The 22,358-nt window shown below is 37.7% G+C and overlaps 1 protein-coding gene across 4 annotated transcripts in view; it reads left to right on the forward strand.

Annotated features, from left to right (window-relative positions):
- Window positions 1-22,358, forward strand: part of GRM1 (glutamate metabotropic receptor 1) — a 176,779-nt gene that overhangs the window by 23,229 nt on the left and 131,192 nt on the right. For all 4 annotated transcript variants that reach the window (XM_079298904.1, XM_079298907.1, XM_079298906.1 and 1 more), the window contains exon 3: window positions 14,232-14,481. In XM_079298904.1, the coding sequence (XP_079155030.1) occupies window positions 14,232-14,481 (250 nt within the window). The remainder of the gene's footprint in view (window positions 1-14,231; window positions 14,482-22,358) is intronic.

A 22,358-nucleotide genomic window follows, 5' to 3' on the forward strand; every position in this document is an offset into this window, starting at 1 on the left:
AACATTGGAACTGAGAGAGGCAAAAGTGAGAAGGCAACTGCTGCTGATATTTATTAAAATTTCCAACCTTACACAACCTTCATCCTTTGGCTTCCCTCTGCATCAAGCTGCAACAGCATTTTTTAAATTGTCAGAAATATAAGCCCCAACTTCTTCTTCTGTTTGCATTTGTATATACATGTAACCTCAGATTCAATAAGTTAAATATGCATCCTCAAACAGTAGATTTTTTTTGTCCTCACTCTGTCATTTAACTGAAAATTGAGGTCTGCCTAACACATCTCCTTCTCATAGTATGTTAATATGCATAACCATATGCTTTTCAGATTATATTAAAACTTGGACAGATGTATAGGATAAGATTGTAGTTAATTTGGAAATACCATAGCAATGTGATATATGTTTTTGAGGAAAAGTTAATCTTAGACACAAGATCCCATACACATAAAATATGAAACCTAATTGTTGTTACGTGGGAGGGAGGACTATAGAAAAGTCTAAGAAATGTAGTTGTCCATAATTTTGAGGTTCATTGTTGCCAATGATTTTGCCAGAAAGGGCTTGCTTGTGATTGTGCCAGTAATTCCTGTTGTCAGGGTGATATTCCAAGAGGAACCATCTGCATTTGTGCTCACCTTCCCAGATGCATCAAAAACACATTCACACCCTCCCCTCAGCCCTACTGAGGAGGAAGGGGCCACAATGACAGAGGGAGAGAGGCCATTGTGTTACCCAAATAGTCATCCCAGACTGTCTTTGATGGGCATCTTTTGCTCTCCATGTGGGAGAACAACAGCTTGGAAGGACTTGCAATGCATTACTCATGGAATTGGTGCATATTTCACACATCATCTCCTTACTCCTCTGGGTAAGCATCCTAGAGGGGTTTAAACTGAATCCATGAAGGAAATAGGTTGAAATCTGTGTCAACAATTTGTGTATGGTTTTAGACTTACTGTCTTTTCTCCCAGGAGCTGGATCCTGATGATACCAAAGGAAATGAACAGTGGTTAATTTCAATATTACCTTCTGAGGCTCAAACAGTCTCAAAGGAGACAAATTTACATTCAGACCGTATTTTAAACAAACACACCTTTAACTACTTTTTGAGCACACAGATGGCAAAAAAATACAGTAGGATTTTAGAAACAGAGAAACACTGCTGATAAGGAAACAGCTGAATGCATTCTGCACCTTCTAGGAGAATCCTTCTCATCTAAGTGATCCACCCAGTCCTTGAGCATCTCTCTCTCATGCTCTCCTGTAGTGCAGATTTGCAGATGCCCTGAAATTCCTTATTCCAAGCAGCTGCAGGTTTGTTCCTTGATACCATACATACAGAAACATCACTCTTTTAATCCAATTTAATCATAGAGCCTAACAGGAGACTGCTTTTCAAAACAGAGTAAGGCAAACCTAATTTCATTAAAGGTGTCTTGTAAGATCACAGTATCATGGTCAACTCCTCAAAAGATAAGTGCATGTAAACCATACAAACAAATTATTCAATTGCATGAAAAGGAAATATTTACAATCAATAAAAGGGACATATCAGTGACATCTAAAGTAGCATGTGACTTGTATATCTCTTAGTTACATCTTAAGAAGAATCATTATTTTCTTTCCACAATAACAGGGGAAGCATTAGCATTTTCATGAAATCTTGGTTCTGTACTAACAGTCATAAAATCTAACAAATATTATGGAGTAGGGAAGATTAGGTTTGACTTCCATAAAAGACTAACAGATTATATTTTTAATTCCAGAAATACTTTGTTGGAGAGAGAAAGATTTTGTGTGAAACCTTAGTGGTATACAGAACTTGCAATGGACTTTGCACTGCTGATTTTTTTATCTAAGAAGACCTATTTTTCCTCTCCATCTATTTAACATTTATATGAACCTTTTATGAGCTTGCTGTCATAAAGGCCCTCCCTTTTCCTTTGATTTTCTTTTCTTTTAACACTTGGCCAACTTAACACCTCTGCTTAATAGCAATTTGTGTTACTGAAGGATAATGGTAATTACTTTAATTTGAAGAGAAAGTGAACTTTTTTTCTAAAAAACAAAAGAAAGGAAAGGAACAAAGAAATAAATTAATAGATTTCTTTAGTCCAATATAATAGAAACTGAAAAATGTTACTTTTTTGATCTCACATGTGTTTTGCTATCAGCACCAATTCACTCATTCATATTTGGATTAGATATGAGAAATCAATGATATTTGGTCTGAAAACCTTCTATACATCTGAAAGATTCAGCATCTTCTTCCTTATTGTTGCTTACATCTATTCACAGAACATTGTGTTATTTCATACCAGAAGCATGTTAATGATATCAGGTTATAGAATGCCAAAATGGAATTTGTAATGTCTTGTGCTCTTGGATCAGAGAAAGAAAGAAATAAATAGAAAAAGCAGAAGAAACATGGGAAAGAAAAAGAAAAAAATGTCAGAGAGAGGATTAAGTAGAAAGATATTCACCACTCTTGTGGATACAGCAGTGTTCCATTTGTCCTTCACTTCTGGTCCTCTTGCTGGTGGGGGTCCCATGAAACACACAGTACATTCAGGTATCTGTGGGAGCATGCCAAAACCTCCTCTGCACTGGGGAGTTATTCACTGTCTTTTGCAACACACTCTGGATCTGTGGAAGGTCTTAGGAAAGGGTCTGGGGAGTGCTTCTGAGATCCTGGATAGTTTATGACCTTTTTTGAAACAAGACACCTGCCTCTCATGTGAATGTCCTGTGTGAAAGTGACTGGAGGAGATTTACAACTGAGCCACAATGAGAGCACACTCTCTGCAAGGTCTGCTTCTTACCTGGCTTGTAGCCTCTGGAAGACCTCTGGGGTGTTCAACCCCTTTGTACCAGAACTTTTGCCATCATAAACACAAAAGCTCTTCTCCTCCCCCTTGGCTGGTGGGGAAAGTGTCCCAACCTGGCCTCAGCAAATGAGTCTGTGGACTATGGTCTCCCAGCCCAAACCCAGCCAGAGCTGATTTTCAACACAGCTGCTGGGTTTAGCTTTCCTTGTCAATACATTCTTCTCCCTCAGCCTTGTTTATTTCTCCTTAGACTAGAGATAATTGAACAAAATTTTATTTTATTTTATTTTATCTCAAGTTCCCATCAGGTGAGCTCACAGTCCAAATTTCCCAAATCCAGGAGGCATATTTGGGGTGGGATGGTGGTGACAGAGATGGTGAGAAGGTGGACTTTGATGGTAGCAGCCTCTTAATACAGTTTGCCCAAAGTTCTTTGGTGATCTTAATAGTGTTTAAAGCAAAAGTGATTTTTAAGTCTCTTATATACCTCCACAGTGCCCAGTCAGAGCTTTAGGCATGGATTTTCTGGCACTCCCAGTGGTAGAAGTACATCTGTTGAACTGCTATATTCTTCTTTGTCATAAATAGATTTGTTTCTGGAGGGAAATATATGAAATATTTTAATGTGCAGATCAGACCTACCATACATGTTGTCATAAGATCAAGAGGTATCTATGTCAATCATTTATTGATTTAGTCGCAACAGAAATATTGAACACACTGAAAATCACTCCTTGATGAATACTTTCATTAAAACTCCTGGCAAACAGGGGGTTGTGCTGTTTTCCAAAGCTGGAGCAACCACATGGAATGGTTGAGGAGTTCCCCATAATGTTCTTGCCAAGAAGATCACACCTGCCTAGCTGCAGATGCATTTTTCCTGGCTCTGAGATGTGAGATCAGACACAGCCATGTCAATGCTGCCCTTTGGCCACTGTCAAGGCCAAAAGCTTTGCTTCTTCACTGTCAGCAGGGTGCCACAGCTGAGGCCGGCGGGCCACCCAAATCTGCCTCACATGGTGCCACCTCACAGCCTGCTCTGGCAGCAGCTGACACAGTGCTCCTGGAGACACTGCGCGAGCACAGCTGCCTGCCCTCAGCAGCTGCTGCTGCTTTGGGATGAGCTCGCTGTATGAGAGCCTCGGCCTCCCTCCTGCATGTCGCACCTGCCACTGCTCCAGCTGTGGTCACCTGCCTTCTCCTTCTCCTTCTCCTTCTCCTTCTCCTTCTCCTTCTCCTTCTTCTTCTCCTTCTTCTTCTCCTTCTCCTTCTCCTTCTCCTTCTCCTTCTCCTCCCGGTTCCTCTCCCAATAACGCAGACACGCAGTGGCGGAGGAGCCTACCGTGCCGTCAGCCTCCCCTGGGCGAGGGTGCCTCAGCTGCCCCATCCAGGGCTGCCATGGCTGCAGGGTTCTGCCCTGTCCCAGGCTGTGGCACCAATGCCATCTCCCCTTGGCCACTTTGCTGGTGCCCAGTTTCTCCAAGGAGTTTGGTCCTCAGAAAGACAATTTGGGAAAAGACAAGGTGGTGGGAGCAAGCAGGACTTGTCCAGCTTCCCTGAGGCCTGCAGGTATTTTGCGGGCCTTTGACAGAAGGCCGCTCCTTGCCCTCAATGAGTTTTACCAGGAACATTTATTTGAGGACAGAGCAGCTGAAGCCATGATGAAATGCCATGCCTGGGTTCAGGAGCTGGGAACAGAAGGATGCTGGGACCTTCTGGATGTCAGCACAACTTGTGAGTACCCAGAAGCCATTCCTTAGGGATCTATCTGTAAGCCCTGGCTGTAGAGGAGGCAAAACTTCAATGTCTACAATGCTTGGGAAAGAAACCCAATATTTTTGTCATTCTCCATGATTTGTTTTTTTTTTCCATTTCTTAGCCCAGCAAAAGGTCCTTCTGTTTTCCCTCCAACATGAGAGGGAAATTTTACAGGCCTATGTAGCAGCACTGCCCCCATCTTCTCAAAGATGTATGACGCTTTAAGAACCACATCAGGAGCGCTGCAAAGGCCTCCCGCCATTCCTAAGGCCTCCTCCATTAGGTCCAGGAGCACAGGAGGTGACTTGGGAGCATTTCTGAATGTGGGAATGGGTGGAGGTATGGGAGGACTCAACCTGTCTGAAGTGTCATCCCTGGGCTGCAGCCTCCAAAACTGCACAGGTGCATGTGGGAAGGTGGTTTGTAAGGATAATGCAGAAGGCAATCTTTCCCAATGAATTACACCTGTACTGATTGCCAAGGAGTGGAAACAGCCTTGCCTGCCCAATGAGGGTGGAGGTTATAAAAGAGTGGGTTAGCTGGCTGTAAGTTAGTTTTAGTTGGAGATCCAGAGTGTGATGCAGTTTGGGATGGAGTTTGCTGCCTGTGCTATGAGGAGGAAGGGACATGCTTTGAGGAAGAAACAAACAAGGTGTGAGGGACAGACAGGGTGCGGCAGCTGAGTAAAGGACAGCTTGTGACTTAGCCAGTCATGTAGAAGGAGGAAGAAAAAGAGAGGAGAGAAGGAGTCAGGGCTGTGTGGTGCTGCCTGTGAGGGAAGGGGTCAGGGTTGGCGAGAGAAGTCCATTGAAAGAAAGCATGAGAAGATTTTAGTAAAAGATTGTTTTTAGTGCCAATTGTGTCTATCTTGACATAATGACTACAGGTGCAGACCTGTGTGTAATATTTCATGTGTTCAGGCTTATCACTTTCTCCTACTTGCATTTGGCCCTTTCTTGCTAGCTCTCAAGACTGCACTTCCAGAGTTCATTCTTTTATGTTACCTCTGTGGGAGCTGTGTAAAGTAAACTCCTAATTTTGTTCTTTACTTTTGGTAATTCAGCTTCTACATTAATTTCCTGTACTAGCTCTGCTTCAATTTCTAACATTAAATCACCTTTTCATATGCAGATACTAGAGTAGCCTTTGGGAAAAGGTATTTCATATGATCACCATTCAGCAGCAGATATGACATTTAATACTGTGTAACTCAAAGATTTTTATTGTGGCAATCCTTGCAGTTATGAATTCAATTGGAAATGCTAGTATATGTATCTCTCCTCAACTTGATTACTGAGAGAACCTTTCAAACTCAGGATTTGAATTTGTTTTGTTTGGAATTTATTTCATATAATATTATGAAATTCTATTAATTTTCATCAAAACCTTTAATGGACATGTAAACCAAGGCAGTGACTGTTTTTCTGAAGCATATTTAAATTAAAGCCAATTATTTCTAAAATAATTTAATATTCTTCTGAATAATAAGTCTACAGTATTCAGGGAGCTGATAACACATACATCAAAAAGTTTATCTTCTTGTTTGTGAAAAAGCTGCTGGTTTTTATTCCTGTTAGATAAACAGTTTGCTTGTGGTGGATAAGATACAATATAGTAAAAAAACCTGAGGTATAGTTTTTTAGCTAAAAGACCAAGATTTCTTACTTAGATGTTATTCTAGGTGCAACATAATTCACCTCTCGAGCTTGTTTATGTGACTCACATAAATGGAATGCATCAGTGTCTAGCAATTGTATAGAAGTTAAAATTGCCTTATAGGTCATGAGCTTGCAGCTCTGGTGTTGTAGCTCAGTAGCTTTTTGGACTTTTTTTTCAATGATGTGTGTTAACAGCTGGTGAAGAATAAAAATTAAGAATATGTTTGTCTCTCTTAAAGCTTCATAAACATCTGATAGTTTAACCATTGGAATGGTGGTTCAGTGGTCCAAGCACTAACGTCTCTCTCATAAAAAAACTACTACGAAATACTCCTCAGAAAATATGTTCACTTCTAACATCCTTCCCAGATATTTCCTGAAGCCATTGATAGTGCAGATTATTGGGGAGTGGTCATAGTATTGCTGACTCTTCATGGAGCATTTAGTGAAGTTTGGCCTTCTAAGTGCCAGCCCATAAAAATATAATTTGTGAGTATCTTGAGTCACTAAAATAAAATAGCCATCTCTAACTCTCTAAATTATAAGGGAAGTTCGGAAACTGATTGTGTCCTCAGGTTCAGAAAGCAGATAACTAGTAGAAATATGATTCTAAATTTTAATTCCATTATGTTCAAACCCTCATAATAGGGTACTTGTATGCATGATTTGATTGCCCAAGGTTTAAAATCTTATGTTTGAATGAGAGCTAACCTAATTGCAAAACTGCCAAAATGTGAGCAGAACTTAGGATATACTTCTTTCATTTTGAAATTTCTGTTCACATTAAAAAAAAAGGGAATATTGTTCTCCTGCTTTGATGTCACTTCTGGGTATCCTTGCTATAACTACTTTTGTAAATGATTTTACTAAATGTAATAATCATGTCAAGCTTAAACCAAAAAGGTTATAGGAATTGAAACTTTATTCTTAGGTTTACTTTCTCCAGACTCCTCAAGAAACATGAACAAGTGAGAAGCTTTTTTCTACCAATGCCAACCAAGAGAACCAACTATTAATGCTAGACATTAATAGATTAATTTTAATATTTTCTGAAGAAAACTGGAAGCCCCTTGCTGATAAGTCTTGAACAGAAAGATGAAGTTCAGTAAGCAAATTTGTTACAAGTACTGTATGTCAGCTAGGTTGGGAGCTGATTCATTAGAATATAAACCTCTCAAACTGCTCAGTAGATACATAATAAATAATCACTGGGTGTATGCTTTGAATGTATTTAGGGGAAAAAATGGCATGATGCTACATTTTGGCATTTGTCTTATTAGGGAAATGTCATTTAGCATTAGTGGTCTCATTACTTCAGACTGACTTCACCTGTGGCTGTATTTCTGACAAGAATTTCAATTAGTTGTTCAAGATACTGCACCTGCTGCTTTCAGGATGAAAGCTTAAATATAACAATTTTACTGAGTGGTGGAATTTTACCTTTGTCTTTATCAAGGTAATGCATTGCTATGGTGAGCCATTGGTAAAATGTACTTATTTTGTAATTAATGACAAGAAGTAACCTAGCATTTCATAAAAGTGAGTTTTTGTATTTGTAATATAATATTATTTTAATAATTATGTTAGGCATAATGTATTGTTTAATAGATGTAATAAGCATCTAATCCAGCATGTCAGATTTAAAAAAAAAATTCCCTTATACTTAGTTTTGGTTAACATGAGAAAATGAAAAAGACTAGACAGGCCTTAACTGCTCACTTTCTGCCTTTCTAGAGGGCCTGAAGGAAACAGGCTGTAAGCATAGATGGCTGAGATCTGCAGTGGACTAAAGACAACTCAGTTCATTCATTTAACATACCCTTCTGGCCTTTGTAAGGTTAGAGTGCAATTGCTTGAAAATCTCTGATGGAGCCAGAAAACTTTCCTAAGCTTAAATGAAGATGAAGTGCTTGTGGTGTAATTTCCAGTTCTAATAATAATTTTCTTCATAGATAAAGGGCAGTTAGACTTCTATCCAACACAAAAGACAGTGTCAGATAAGCAGCTAGGGAAATATAAGGGAAACACTGACTAGCAGAGAACCATGGGTTGCTCTGGAAGGCAAGATGAAGGTGGTGAGGAGGATTTTGATACCAATGTGTGGCAGCAGGCTATGAGCAACTTTGGGTCCAGCTACTCATGTACTCATTTCTAATCTAAGCAGTAACCAGTTGGTTTTCAGGACAGGGGAGAGCCTCTAGTGAGTTACAGTGATGTTCAACCTGTATTAAACTGTCCTTGGGGGCCAATGTTTTCAGAACTTGTTTCTCTTCAAAGCTGCTGTACTTGGAGAACTTGAAATAGCCACTTCAGCATTCTTTTTAAAGCAGGTTTTGGGTTGCTTCTTCTGTAAACCACTCATAATGAAATAAGTGGTAGAGATTTTCCTTTCAAGCTTCGTAGTTTGAGATTTTAGGTCAAGTGAAGTTTGTAATTTTGATATTTTCTCTACTGGTAACAGAATCTGAGCCTACATCCACCCAGAATTCTATTTATTGTAAAGTAGCCAGTACTTTAGGGTTTGTGAAGTACTCTCATAGTTTAACTCAGCTGCCTTGAAGCTGTTCCTTAAAAACACTTGAGGTGAAATTTACTAAGCAAAGGAAGCTTCCTTAACGTAATTTTCTATCTGAACTCTGAAAAGAAAGTGTGTGGTAAAGAGCTTTAGGTAGCAAAGTCAACATTAGGTGTAGAGAATTCACTGGAAAAGTAAAAACAAATTCTACTTGGAATAGCTTATAACTGGTAAAATGTAGCCCCTCCTGACACCAGTGGGATGGCCTTGAAAACGATATTCTGGGAACACATGTAAGTGTTGGATCCTTGTCCTTTTCTCAGTCACAAAGAAGTCTGGCAGAAGCTACATGGTGACAGTTTGGCCCTGGAAGCTGTGTGCCAGCAGGGCTGCTTTCTATGAACATAGCATTTGTGTTTGGGATAGACCTCAGTAACATACACTGGCAGATCCTTTTCTACAGCTTTTCTGGATTTTTGTCAGTCTGCTACCTTCAGGGAATAAATATGAACTTTGACTTTTATTTGTAACTCTCCCAATGAAAAGTGTGGACAAATTGATGAGTAGTTGAATGATTACAGCTTAAAAAGTGACTGCTTGTCATTTCAGATTCATTAGCTGATTCTGCTTGTGCTCCCAACTTGTTACTAACATACTAGCTTAAATCTCATGGCTGAAATTCTTTAGTTTGTAATCAACTAAGAGTATACACATGATTATTTAATATGGTGCTTCTAATAGATGCATTAAAAGTAGAGAACTCGATTTTTTTTCTTGTTTACTGACCCTATGCAAAGATGCTCCTGTGGTATAGGGAAGCATACCATATTATAGGAGAAAAGTGATGTCCTTTCTGCCTGTTTATTTCTGTTCAGTGGTCCCAGACTTTACCATCTTTTCAGTTTTGCATTTGTCAAATGTACAGTTACTGTCTTATTTAATATCACTAGTTTTTGCAAATTATGGAAATTGTTGCAATATGCCAGGAACTAACTTCAGAATCAGATCAGGTCCTTGCTCTGCTCTAACCAAATAATTTTCCCTTGCAGTAGTAAAGATTTTTAAAAAGTTATTACTTGCTGGTATGTAACACAGTCCTCTGGTTCTCATCTTATTTTCTCTGCCAAAAAAGTAGTTAATTAGCTGAATAAAAGATGTCTTGCAGTGAATCAATGCTGGACAATCAAATAGACTTCATACCTCCAGCAATGTATTTACAAGCTTTGGAGAGGCAAAAAAAGAGATCATAACATTGAAAGAGGAAAGAAAAGGACAAAATAGTTTCTCACTTGTCAATTTGAAAAGGGGAACTTTCTTGCAATATGACTTACCTCTGCAGTGCCCTGCAGTGAAACTGGAGTTTATGGTTGTCTTATTTGGTGCATTACCTTTGAGTGCTTGCAAGCTATATGGGAATTTTTGTGTCATCACTTGTGATCCAGGTTGTGATTGCCATGGTTTTGAGGAATAAATTAAGCAAATAACTCTCTAGTGGAGAGCAACAGGTGACCTCACCTGAAGGTAGGTGAGGCTTAGGTAGCTGAAGTAACTCTTCCTCCCTACCTCTTGTCATTTTAAGTGCATTGGAGAATTCTTCCAGGCAGAGTTCTCTGCTGTTAGTTTTGTAGGTTCTTTTTCTCTAAATGGGTCTTAAGAAATTGGTAATTCCTATTGATACTGAAAGCAGAGCAAGAAAGAACAGTCTATCTTATTCTTCAGCATTATGGTCTTTAAGACTTTTTTTTTTAAATGATTAGCCTATATTTCAAGGAAGTGTTCTGTTCAACTCAAATATGAATGATTCATATTTCCTTCTGTTATTCCACAAATAAATCAATGGCTGATTTCATTCAAAGATGGAGATTGTGGGACGGAGTTTTGTTTTCAAGCCCTCTGAAAACACAACACACTAAGTGTTATACGGCTTGGGAAGACCTACACAGACATTCTATGCATCCCTTAAGAAAAAAATCTCCAAGATTCTCATAAGCACCTTACTGCTGAGCTGCTTCTGCTCCATTTCATAAATGAAAAACAAATGGTTCTCCTGATAAGAGAATGGGGACAAATTTGCTGAACAGCTGTAATAAAAAAAAATAACATAAACCTTTTAGATGGAACTCATGGGTTCTGCTCCCCACACTACTAAAGTGTTAATACAAGTGAAGAGTACTAGTTTCAATATAGTTGTGGAACAAATGTAATACTTACTGGCTCACAGGAGCAATTCATGAGGCTGAATTTTTTAGTTTCTGCTTTTGTATGTCTTCTGTTGATCAAGGTAACATCTCAGATTTTTACTACAGAAACTTAATCTTTTTATTAAGATATTTAATGCATGGAATGCAATGAGTGAGAATAATTACCACTCTATGTAAATCTCAGCAGTGTTTTTTAGATATGTTGATCCTTCTCAGAAATGCCTTATCTAGAATTTTTGCAGTAGTGAAGCAAAGCATCCTTTGGCACTGAGAGAAAAGTGCTGTGAAAATCCTCTTGGTAAAATTGCAGTCATGATAGGTTTAGTATTTGCTTTTATACTGCTGTACAGACTCTGAATGAAGAATATAAGGAAAATGTGTTTTTTTAATAGGATGCAAGTTGAACAGTCATTAAAAAAGGTTTAAAAATGGCAATGTTTTGTGGGGCTCAAAGTATGTTACTGGCTTGCCTAGTTTTGGATAGAGGTCAGAAAGAAAATCGCAGCAATAATTTTGCCTTTCACAGCAGATCCTGGAAGTAAAAGGCAGTTTCAGATAAGATTAGATCTTTTATTTTGTGGCTCTTTCACACGATAAAAGGGTCTGAGCCTGGTGCCCTGATGTAACTCTTCACTCACTACAATCATGCAGAGATTTTTCATTACATGTTTCCCCTCTCAGCTGTTGCCTGAGTATGGATTGAAATGGATGTATCCACCAACCTGGTATAGATAGCTGCGTTCTTGCTTATTGCATAGAATTCATTTGTATTTTATATTCCATATATGCCCTTACATTGTCCATACCTTGCTAACTGACTGCATTGAACAATATATTTAACATATGTCACGTGTTCTTTTTATCCTTGATCCTTTTCCCTGGAGAGAAAAGATGTGCACCAATTTGTCTTGCTCTAGGAGAGCAAACAGATTTTAAGGGAACCTCCTGGGTCACCAAGTCTCATCTCTGGCTGTTGCAGAAGGCTACTTTACTTAAAGCTTTTGTGAGCTGAGCAAGCTCCAGACAAACAACAGACTTTTGTGCTGCTGCTGGGCAGCTGTTGTGCTACTTTCAAATAAGGATTAGAAATCTTTCGTTCTGAGCTGCAAATTTTCCATCTTGTGTTCATGCTGTTCCTGATCTTAATTAGCTTTTTTCCTTGTAGACTGTCACACTTACTGAATTTGTAGACACCAGTCTTCCTCTTAGCATATGTTTTGATAGGCTGTTGTACTGTTAGTATAGGTGTGACTAGGTTTGAGAATTGTTATTGCATCGAAATTAAAGTAGAGAAAAATCATTCCAAATTGATTTAATTTTTCATTTCTTGCAATCATTAACTTGAACTACAGAAAAATTAGTGCTGTACTGATATGACAAAACCCTTTCTTAAAACTTAGTTGAGAAATCTGCTATATATATATATTAAATATGCCTTGCCTAAACATCTAATAGGATTCAGTTTAGTCTCCTGTCCCTCCTTAAGTATGACTACTCAACTACTGGTTTCAAAGGAGTTTCTGTTGAACAAAATTCCAGATGAAATCGGGAAATATATTCTTCTGAAGCATAAAGTTCTTGGTAATGACAAGCCAGTGTGAGGTTCTGCCTCAGCCTGGGACCTGAGGCAAGTCATCAAAGTAGTATGGCTCAAACTGTACTGCCGTGGAAGTGAGTCCCTTGGTGATTGCAGGTCCTGGTCTATAAATATCTGGAAATGCCTCCATCTGTGTCATTCTCAGCATATGAAAATGCCACAGTGTTTATTCAAGTACAGAGTTGTGGGATGGGGCTGCAGTGCTGAGGCTACAGGGTGGGCTGCTTGGTGTTAGTTCCCACCAGGCACAGATCTTCCCCTCCTCCCCACAGCCACACAGGACTGCTGCTCTGGAGTACGCCTGGCTCACAGGAAAAAAAAGCAGAATTGACCTGATTGCTGAATATGATGTTGAGTCACAGGATAGAAAAGAGGCCATTCTGCTCTGCCTCAAATTTATGAGAAACTAGGGCAGTTCAGTGCAAAGGGCTGGGGAACTTCAGTTTTGTGTTTGACACTAGACCTGTCAGGTTTGTCTGCAACTTAATATGACAATGACTGTCATAGTGTTGGTCTGTGGCAAATGGTCCATGTTTTTGGAAAAATGCACTTATTTCTACTGGATTTATACAGAGTGCCTGAACTGTCTTTTGCTGCATTTTCTTTCTGATGGCTATACTTTTGAGGAACTTAATTTTTTTTTTTTTTGTGAAGAAATTTATGCTGATTCAGAAGTTTTCTTCATTGCAGTTTGCTGTTTCAAACCAGTTGTCAGAAATGGTGAAATCCTCTTCAATCACCCCTTGCTTGAAAAGGTCTAGGTCTAGAAGGGATCAGCATATCTGATTTTACTGTATCATTGAATTAAGGAAACATTATGGATATGGATAGCATCCAATTAATGTAACATTTCTTGTTACTGTTAATAGATACATGTTTTTTTTAATCCATCTGTTCCTCTTAGGTGGTGGATGTTCATCCTAAGTTGTGCACTCATGTCAGGCATAAAATATTCAAAGAAAACTTGGTGTTTCACCTGCTTCCATAGCAGAAGGCAGTCTGAGTTTAGTAAAACTGTTCTGGCTTGCTGAATGTATAAATAGAAGTGAATCAGTTTTTATATGTAGTTTGTACCACACAGTTCAAATATTTCTGTTTTGGAAAGGGTTATTTCTGAAGTTCTTTCAGTTAGAAAGTCTCCTAGTCTGAGACATCATCAAGCCTGCATTTTAGTAGTCATGAACATTTCTTGGTCAAATTAGTGTGACTGAAAATGTTACCAGATCAGTGTGTTTTAAATTTGCATCCATCTTTCATTCACTTTTGTGAATATTGACTGCATGTGATACAGACAGCTTCAAATTAAATCCTTTTTTCTCTTTCCTATTACTGTTTTCCTAAACTAGCTTGGCTGTGGGTTTTGCCATAGAAATGTTAATTCAACTTCTTATTGTCTGATCTGCCCCCTTTTCTACCTATCCATTAGTTGTTTAATATCCCCTCTATCTTCCATTAAGTCAATGTAAGAAAATGAACTTGCTGTTTCCAGTTCTGTTAAGACCCACTGATACATGGATATCCTGATGCTCTACTGAACTCTGAGCATGAGTTCACTTTGAAGGATCTCTTTTGCTCTTCCTTCTGCTAATGCTGCTTGGTTTTGGGGTGGGAGGAACTATCAATTTCCCATCACAGTTCAATTGGTTAAATGCATGTTATTTTTTTCTTTAACAGGAAATTATGGGGAAAGTGGAATGGAAGCCTTTAAAGAGTTGGCTGCCCAAGAGGGTCTCTGCATTGCTCACTCTGACAAGATCTACAGCAACGCTGGTGAGAAGAGCTTTGATCGCCTGCTCCGCAAGCTGCGGGAGAGGCTGCCCAAGGCTAGAGTGGTGGTTTGCTTCTGCGAGGGAATGACAGTCAGGGGCATCCTCATTGCCATGCGGCGCCTCGGAGTGCTGGGGGAGTTCCTGCTAATTGGAAGGTAAGGCTCTGAGTGTGCTTTCTGCCTTTCTTCTCCCTCTTGTCCTCAAGGCAGGCCTTTGATTTCAGAAATGTGCAGCTTAATTTCCATATTTAATTGTCTAAGGAATGAAAAAAATTGGCAAGATGGTAGTGCAGATTCTCAAGATGGTGATGTGAAGATGTATGCCAGCTTGTTCAGTGGTATAGCTTTTGCCGAAGTAAATGTTCATGACTAACTCTTTTATATGGATATATGGCATTACTGTTTTTGTCTTTTGCACAGTCTAGAGAAATGTTTCATGGACAAATTTTTTGACCAGAGTGGGGAATTCTGGTTTCAAAATGTCATCTGTGACATGTGACAAAACTTTGTTTTTAACTAAGGATGACCCCTCATAATTTGAAACTGCAATTACCAAGTGTTTTTGTTTACTGGAGTTTTTTCCAGTCTTATGATCACAACCTTGCATTCTCAGTTGTATGCTTTGCTGTGATCTTTGCTGTTGAAAGCTGAGGCACAGATATTTTGGAGGCTGGTTTGCTTTTTAAAACATCAGACTTGCTGATGGCTAAATGAGTATGCATGTGTGTTTTTATATCACTAGAATAACAGTGCCGATGTATGTTGGACAGAAAAATGCTGTTTTTATCTAAATGATAAGGGTTGCTTTGCTCTACTAGGGTTTAGGTATTCACTGAAATATGGTAATTTTAGTTGCATCACATACTTAATCTACAATTCTATATTTGTGATAATTCTTATTTTGAGGTTTCACTGACTTTCTCCTTGGTTTCTGTGGTGTCTTTATCCATTTTTTCTTGATGAACATTGCTCAAATGATGGATATTTTCTGTTAGATTGATCATGTCTGCTTTAATCCTTCTATTTACTCTTTCTCTAGTTGTAATTTTAACATTCCTTGAAGGAAAGTTTAAATTGATTCCTTCAAGGCCTTTGTCAGTTGTTCCCATGCCTACTTAACTTCTATTGTCATCTGATCTTATCAGCCTTGTTTTTGTCCTGTTCTTTCCCTTAAGTCTTTCTGTCATTGTTGTGGCTGGGATCCTCTCCTTTTGCTCTGTGCTATGGTACTGTTCTCCTCAAAACCCACAGTTATGATTTCTCCAAGTCAGATACCTACTCTGGCTTAAGGAATAGACTGGAAGTATTAAGTCTCCATATTTTTTTTGTTGCAGTCTGTTTGCTGTCTGTTTGCTATCTGTTTGAAACTGGGAGTATAGAGTATCTCTAGAAGGTTGTGAAAATGAGAGAGCACATTTGGAGAGCCATCAGCACTAAAATGGAACAAAGAGTAAGGCTGTATTAAATATGTGTTCCAGATTGTACATGTTCAAGTGCATCATTTAGATTGCATCAATTGAAATTAATAATGGAAGGCTTTGGGACTGACACATTCTTTGTATGGGTTTTCAGAGAACAGAAGAAATGGAATATAATAAAATTAGTCTCAGTGACAACATCCCTGGTCTCTTAGTAAATGCCCTGAAGCTTTGGGCAATGCTGTGCTTTCTTTGTGTATTGTCACTGTAGCAGTGTCTCATTGTTCACTGATTTTGGTGCTCCATCTTGATGCTGATCAGAGAAAAAAATAAATGAAAACTCCTGAATTAAGCCACAAACCTTGGTTTCCTATTAGGCAACTTAAACCGCTACTCCTTGAATATGTGGAACATTTAAGCTTAAATTTTGACACTGAGCCCTTACCAAACAAAACACTAGTGCATAAATTTCAGCTGTTTGTCTTACAATTTGTCCAATAGTGTATTTCTGAGCTTTTTGTCAGAAATGCTCACCTATTAAATGGAATAATGGAATTTATTTGGAAATCACTATGTATTTTTCAGGTAGATTTTCACATACCCTTCTGTCATGCTGGTAATTGAGTATGGGAGACTCCTTTTTGGGCTGAATGGGTTCTGTCAATTGTAAAACAGGCTGGTTATTGCTTTGCATAGTCTGGATTGTGCAGAACAGCTGGTTGAAATAAAAAGTACTATAGGGCTTGCACGTGTTCTTATGTGCTTTCAGAACTAAAAAGTTTCTTTTGAATTGTCCTAATTAAGTGATTTTAAAAAATGGCAAATTAGCAAACTTGTGAATAAGTTGCAGTGGAACTGCAGTGCTATGAATTTGGTCATCTATACACAAACAGGAACCAAGGCACACATTAACATTACTTTGTGCTATTTCGTCTTTTTTATTCAAGTACCCAGCTAAGCAAAAAACTAAGAGCCTTTTAAGAACATTCATTTGATTGAGGGAAGTGGGAGTGAATGTAAAATCAAGTTTTTTTTTTTCCAATAATGAGCTAAACAAAGCCTTTAGTTTACTCACAGGTTTATTATCAGCCACATTTTTATCAAGTATTTTATTACACTCTGCTCTGACTCATTGTAAAGAGGAAGTCTTTGCAAAGGAACACCTGGCTAAATAGTTCTCTTCCTGCTACATTTTCAATATTGCTATTTATCAAAGTAGACTGGAACAGCCTTAGCTAAGTGAATTCATGCTATCAGAAAAAGAGCTGGGAACTAAATTTGATTTTTGTTTAATCTGAAGTTGTCTCCTTTGCTAGTGGAAGTGGGAGTCTATTTTAGTGAGAAGGGAATTCCTTTCCCTAAATCTGAAGGGAAGCTGGAATTAATGTAGTACAATAGATGAGGTTACAATCTTGCCTGAGGCAGAATGGCATATATTCTGGAATTGATAGGGTTGAAATGTAGCAGAGAATCAGTGAGAATTTATTAAACTATGAAATTACGATAGACTTTGAAATGGGCTGATAATGAAAGGGAAAGAAGGCAAAAAATGGTCTTTTTTTGTATAAAAATAAATATTTGAATAGAATTGGAGTAAACAGTGGTGAAAACCATGCTAAAAATTAACTCTACTCTTAAGGCAGTTTAGGTGATATCTCTTTTAGCAGAAATTAGTTTTGATGTGAAGAGATTATGTAGCAAGATGTTCAACCTCATTTGTCTAATCATGTTTATGCCGGCCACTGGGTTTTATATTACTTAAGAAGCATCAGCTAGATTTGTGAAAATCTAATAGATTGATGAATCTCCTATATATCCTGAGTTCATGCATCAAGAAAAGGCATGTAACTGACTTTTCAGCATCTTTATGGGTAATGTAAAGCAAATTAAAAGTAAATGAAATGACCAGTTTTAAGAGATGTTCTGAGGTCATTAGAGAAGAGAAATTTTTAGATGAATAGTTGGAAATAAAAATGTTTTCACAATTTGTTCTCAAATTCCTGCACTCAATGGTTTGTGTAAAAGTATGAGGAATTTGATGAAGGAAGCTTTCTATTAGCACACATGCTGTTTTTCAGTAGTCCTTTGTAAAGCACTAGGTACTGCTTTGCTTCTGTGGACTTTCTAATGCTGGACAGTCTCCATTAATGTTGCTGTATGGGCTGCTATAGAACTGTAAGTTTCAAGTGTCAGTAGTGAGATCTCTCCTGAAAGTTTGAATGCTTTAAAGGTATGGTTGGATTCTCTACTGTCAGCTCACTATGAAGGGCAAGTCTGTTCTTTCTATGTATCTAATAAAACTCATTATAGGATGATGGAGCTTTCAGAATACACACTGGTGAAATTTTTTGACTGCCCCCCTTCAAAAGCCAGTATTAATAATGGTTTGGAATTTCAAGTGACACTTTTTAAAATATTGGCAAGGTATTATCACTGTAAGATGTTTGGTCCTATTATCTGATGTTGCTGGGTAGGTGGAAATTGATTCCATCCAAGTGCAAGAGTAAACAACTTGGTGAGGTGACAGAGAAATGTGACTTGATGTGGTCAATCCCTGGGCAGCAGGGTGTGTTGGGAGGATTTTGGAAGATGCCTGGGGCAGTTATCACCTTCCAAGGCTTGGGATTTTATGGCCTACCCCAGTCAGCCTCATCAGTTCCTTAACACAGAGCCTATTGAGCCTGTTTCAGCTCCATCACAGCAGAGGAAGGAGGGCCTCTGCACTTGAAGACACCATGGCTAAGGCAGGGACCCAAACCTTATCTACAACAGGGTTTATCTAATATTATCTACAATAATCACCCCAGCTGTCAAAAAGTGGTAGCAGAAATTAATGGGTCTGTAACCTCATTTAGTGAGGGAGGTGGAAGAATCTGGTCAGGAAGCTAGTCTTTCAGCAAGGAAGCAAAAGGAAGTGACAGAAGTTTCTCACTGTTTGAATCTATTTTAATTAGCAAGACATCCTTCTAATTGACCCCAAGTTGAGTCTCTTGCCTGTCATGGTATCTGTTAAGCAACCCCCCTTTCTGTATTTTAACTTGTGAGGTTGTTTTTTTTCTACCTGTTTTCTACCTTTGTCCTGTTTGGTAGGGTACCTGGCAAGTGGCTGAGTGAGCTTTTGGCTACTGGCCAAGATTACAGACAACATAGTTTGCACTGCCAAAAACATGATGTTATGTATTTCTCTTTCATTCAGTTCTGACATCACAAACAACATCAGAGTATCACAAATACCACCTCACATATGTGGCTAAGAAGATTGCCTGCCTCTTGCTCCCTAATGAGTCCCTGGTGCCAGTGACTCATGCATTACTTATAAAATTACTGAGTTTTCTATTGTTGATGGAATATTCTTCATAAAGATGACCATCAGAGAATGACTGCTCTTTTGACTAGCTGAAAAAAAGATGATGTACTCTGTTCTCCAATGCACCATGTCTTTTGTCACATGGGCTGCCCTATATTTACAAAAAATCAATGAAAAATGCCAAGGTCCTCCCAAAGGTTTACTTTCCATGCATCTTGCTGCATAAAGAGGACTGTTTTTTCTTTGATACATCCATGATCAAAGATGTTTAGAATGACTATTTTTAATATTTCTTTTTGTTGATACTAATTTAATGGAAGATTTTTAAAATAAGCATTTAGATATAATCAGAGATTTAACTGGTTTTGGATTCAAATTCCTATATCAGAGTTGAGGTAGATTCTATGAAAAGCTGAAATAAGTCATAATAATTTTTCAAATGCTTTCAGAGTCTAATTGAAGTTGGCATTTAAGCAAAGTATTGTCAATTAAGATAGTCCCACTTGGCAACATTGGACCATTTCTTGAACATTACCAAGGTTTGTAATAGGGTACATTGCTAGCGTTAAAGTCTGCAACTTGAGAACATGTCCTTAGAAAACTCTAACTTATTTATGGTTCATTTAGCAGTTGCAGTCTACCACCTGTTTACTATGATAGGAATTTATAATTTGTGTGGATGAAAACAGAATTACATGATGCAAGAGGACTGATACTGAGCAAGCATATTTTGTTTACCCTCTAACCTATAATAATATTGATCCATTGTTAAAATGTGATTGCATATTAAGTGCAAATTAAATAGCAGTGTGTTTGAGAAGAATTGCATTTTGATTCTTAATTAAAAAACCCAATGCTTACTTTTTCAGAGACCTGAAAATACAAGAAGGATACATATATATGGTAAATGGGATTTATATATTGCAGTAGGCAATTTTTTAAATATAGGGATGTTCTTTTATCTTTTCACTACTTGCTTTCATCTGGTGTAATTAAATCTTTCATATGGGCATCCAGAAATAGTTAAAAATATGTATTAACCCTTAGCTCTTTTGGTGTATGTACTCAGTGCTTTAAATTAGGATGAAGTGTATAGAAATTGTCGGTGAGATATGACCTTTTGCAGATAGAACTCAATTTTATTAAAAGCTGCCTTTTTTTGATATCTCAATTTTCTGCTTTATGCAATAAAAATAGGCACAGCATAGTAACTTTCAGCCAGGTGTCTGTTATTCCTAGTTCTTCACAGAAGATTGTAACAAAATTTTCAGTATGGTGCTTACTAAAGTGGATCCACTTTAGAGGAAACAGATAACATCACCAACAGATGTGAGACTCTTCTAGCAGTCCATGTAAATTCTTTTTTGTCCTTCCAGAAAAGGTTTTATACTGACAGACATGAAACACTAGGTCTCCAATAGCTTGAAGGCATAGGAAAAAGCCCAGACCATTCATCAGTCTTCTGGGTTAGTTTTTCTTTAGGATCTTTACAGTCTGTCTTTACATGCCACTCTATCTAAAGACTTCCTGGAAGAGCTGTGTTTATAAGGATTTAAAATGGTAGGCCATGCAAATGTGAAATGGTATGTTTAGACTGTACTTGAGTCTGCTTGCAGACTATCTGTGATAAGAAATAATTAATAGAATGTAATATTTAGCTTAACAGCAGCTTTGGCTATCTTTTGTTCTTGGACAACAGTCATATGTCACTCTACTGTCTATACAGAAGCTTGAAAGAAAAAAAATTCCAGGCTATTGTTCAGAAGACTAGATGTCATGGATTACAAAAAATGTTTTAAGAAAATAAGAATACATACATAAGACTAAAGTAGAAGCAGCATTGGTTATTAAAATGCCAATTTATAAGTTAAGATGTCTTAATAAAGTAAATACTCAGTTCTTAAAGTTGTATGAAAGCTTGCTGGCTTGAAAACAGGTTGTGAAACATGTCTTAAAGCAATATATGCTGTTTAAAGGTAGCCACTAATGTACATTTTACATAAATGAGAGACAGTAAAGGGCCAGTGGTTTTTTTTTGCTTCTGAAGATGTAATGCAGTTGATTATCAAAGGAGAGGAATGTATATTTTACTTGTTTAACTTACTGGAATAGGAGAAAAAAATAAAAGCACACAAAAAAACGCATTACTAAATGTGATGCTTGAACTTTCTGATGGTAAAACTTGTGGGGGAAAAAACCCTCACATTTCTGGATCTGTAGAGTCCCAGAAGTTTTTAGAAGTTTGCTTCTTACGTAGCAAAGCAAGCTAAGACTTGTTTCAGTGTTTTCAAATTGTCTTGGCATGGGTTGTGCAGGAAGAATTATCTAGGCTAATAACATCCAAGAGAATGCAAGGAAGGTCCAATCCTGACAGAAATAATTTACCTTTTTCTTCGAAGTTTTAAACCCTGAAAATCTGCAAAAGTACAAAATCTGCTTATTGTTTATGAATTAATATGGATGTTAGATAATTGAATTAAGTAGTGCTGTGTGTTAATGGATTATTTTTTAGGCAATATGTTTTATAATGCTCCTGCAGAAACCAGGACCTGGATGGCTGCTGCTTAGCTGGAGAATAATGTACTTTTCTGTGAATGAATCATATTAAATTATGTGGTTTCAAGGGTCTTTGCATAATTTATGTAGAGCCAGACTTTGTCAGGTATGTCTCTGAGGCTGAGGTTCTTCATAAATGGCTAAGAACCAAAGAGTTTTGTTTTTCTCACAACAGTAAAATAAGGCCCTAATACTGTAACCTTTCAAATTTCTATGGTTTACTTCCAGTTCCTCTTAGTACTTCAGTAGAAATGAAGCTTAAAGAAGTTCTGGCAAAAAACACGAGCAAAACCTTCACTCAAAATATAAAATCCTATCATTTTTTGTAAGGTTTATTTTCTTAGTCTAAGCAGAAAATTAATCACCTTTTTTAAGAGGAAAAACAGAAACTGAAGATTAATCTTACCTGAGTTAATAATCATAATTATGCATTATTATATAAGAATAATTATTTTCATATTTCCTGACATGTGTAGCATAAAAATATTTTCCTCCTGCAATATTGGAATTTATATAATCAGTTAGTAACATTTCCAGTCTTTGGATCACTAGAAAAACATTGATAATGTAGTCGAGTTATTGGCTGAAGATAATGATAATTCCCTGAGCTGTGCCCATACAAACAACCCTTATTTTGACAGGCAAAGCACACCAAGGGGAAAATAATTTATGTTGCAATTTAAGCACCTTTTTCCTGAATCCTGGAAAGGAGAGAATGAGAAGCTTTAGAGCTCCTGTGAATAATCAGTTGG

This window comes from Erithacus rubecula (assembly GCF_903797595.1).
Source record: "Erithacus rubecula genome assembly, chromosome: 2".
Classification (NCBI taxonomy): Eukaryota; Metazoa; Chordata; class Aves; order Passeriformes; family Muscicapidae; genus Erithacus; species Erithacus rubecula.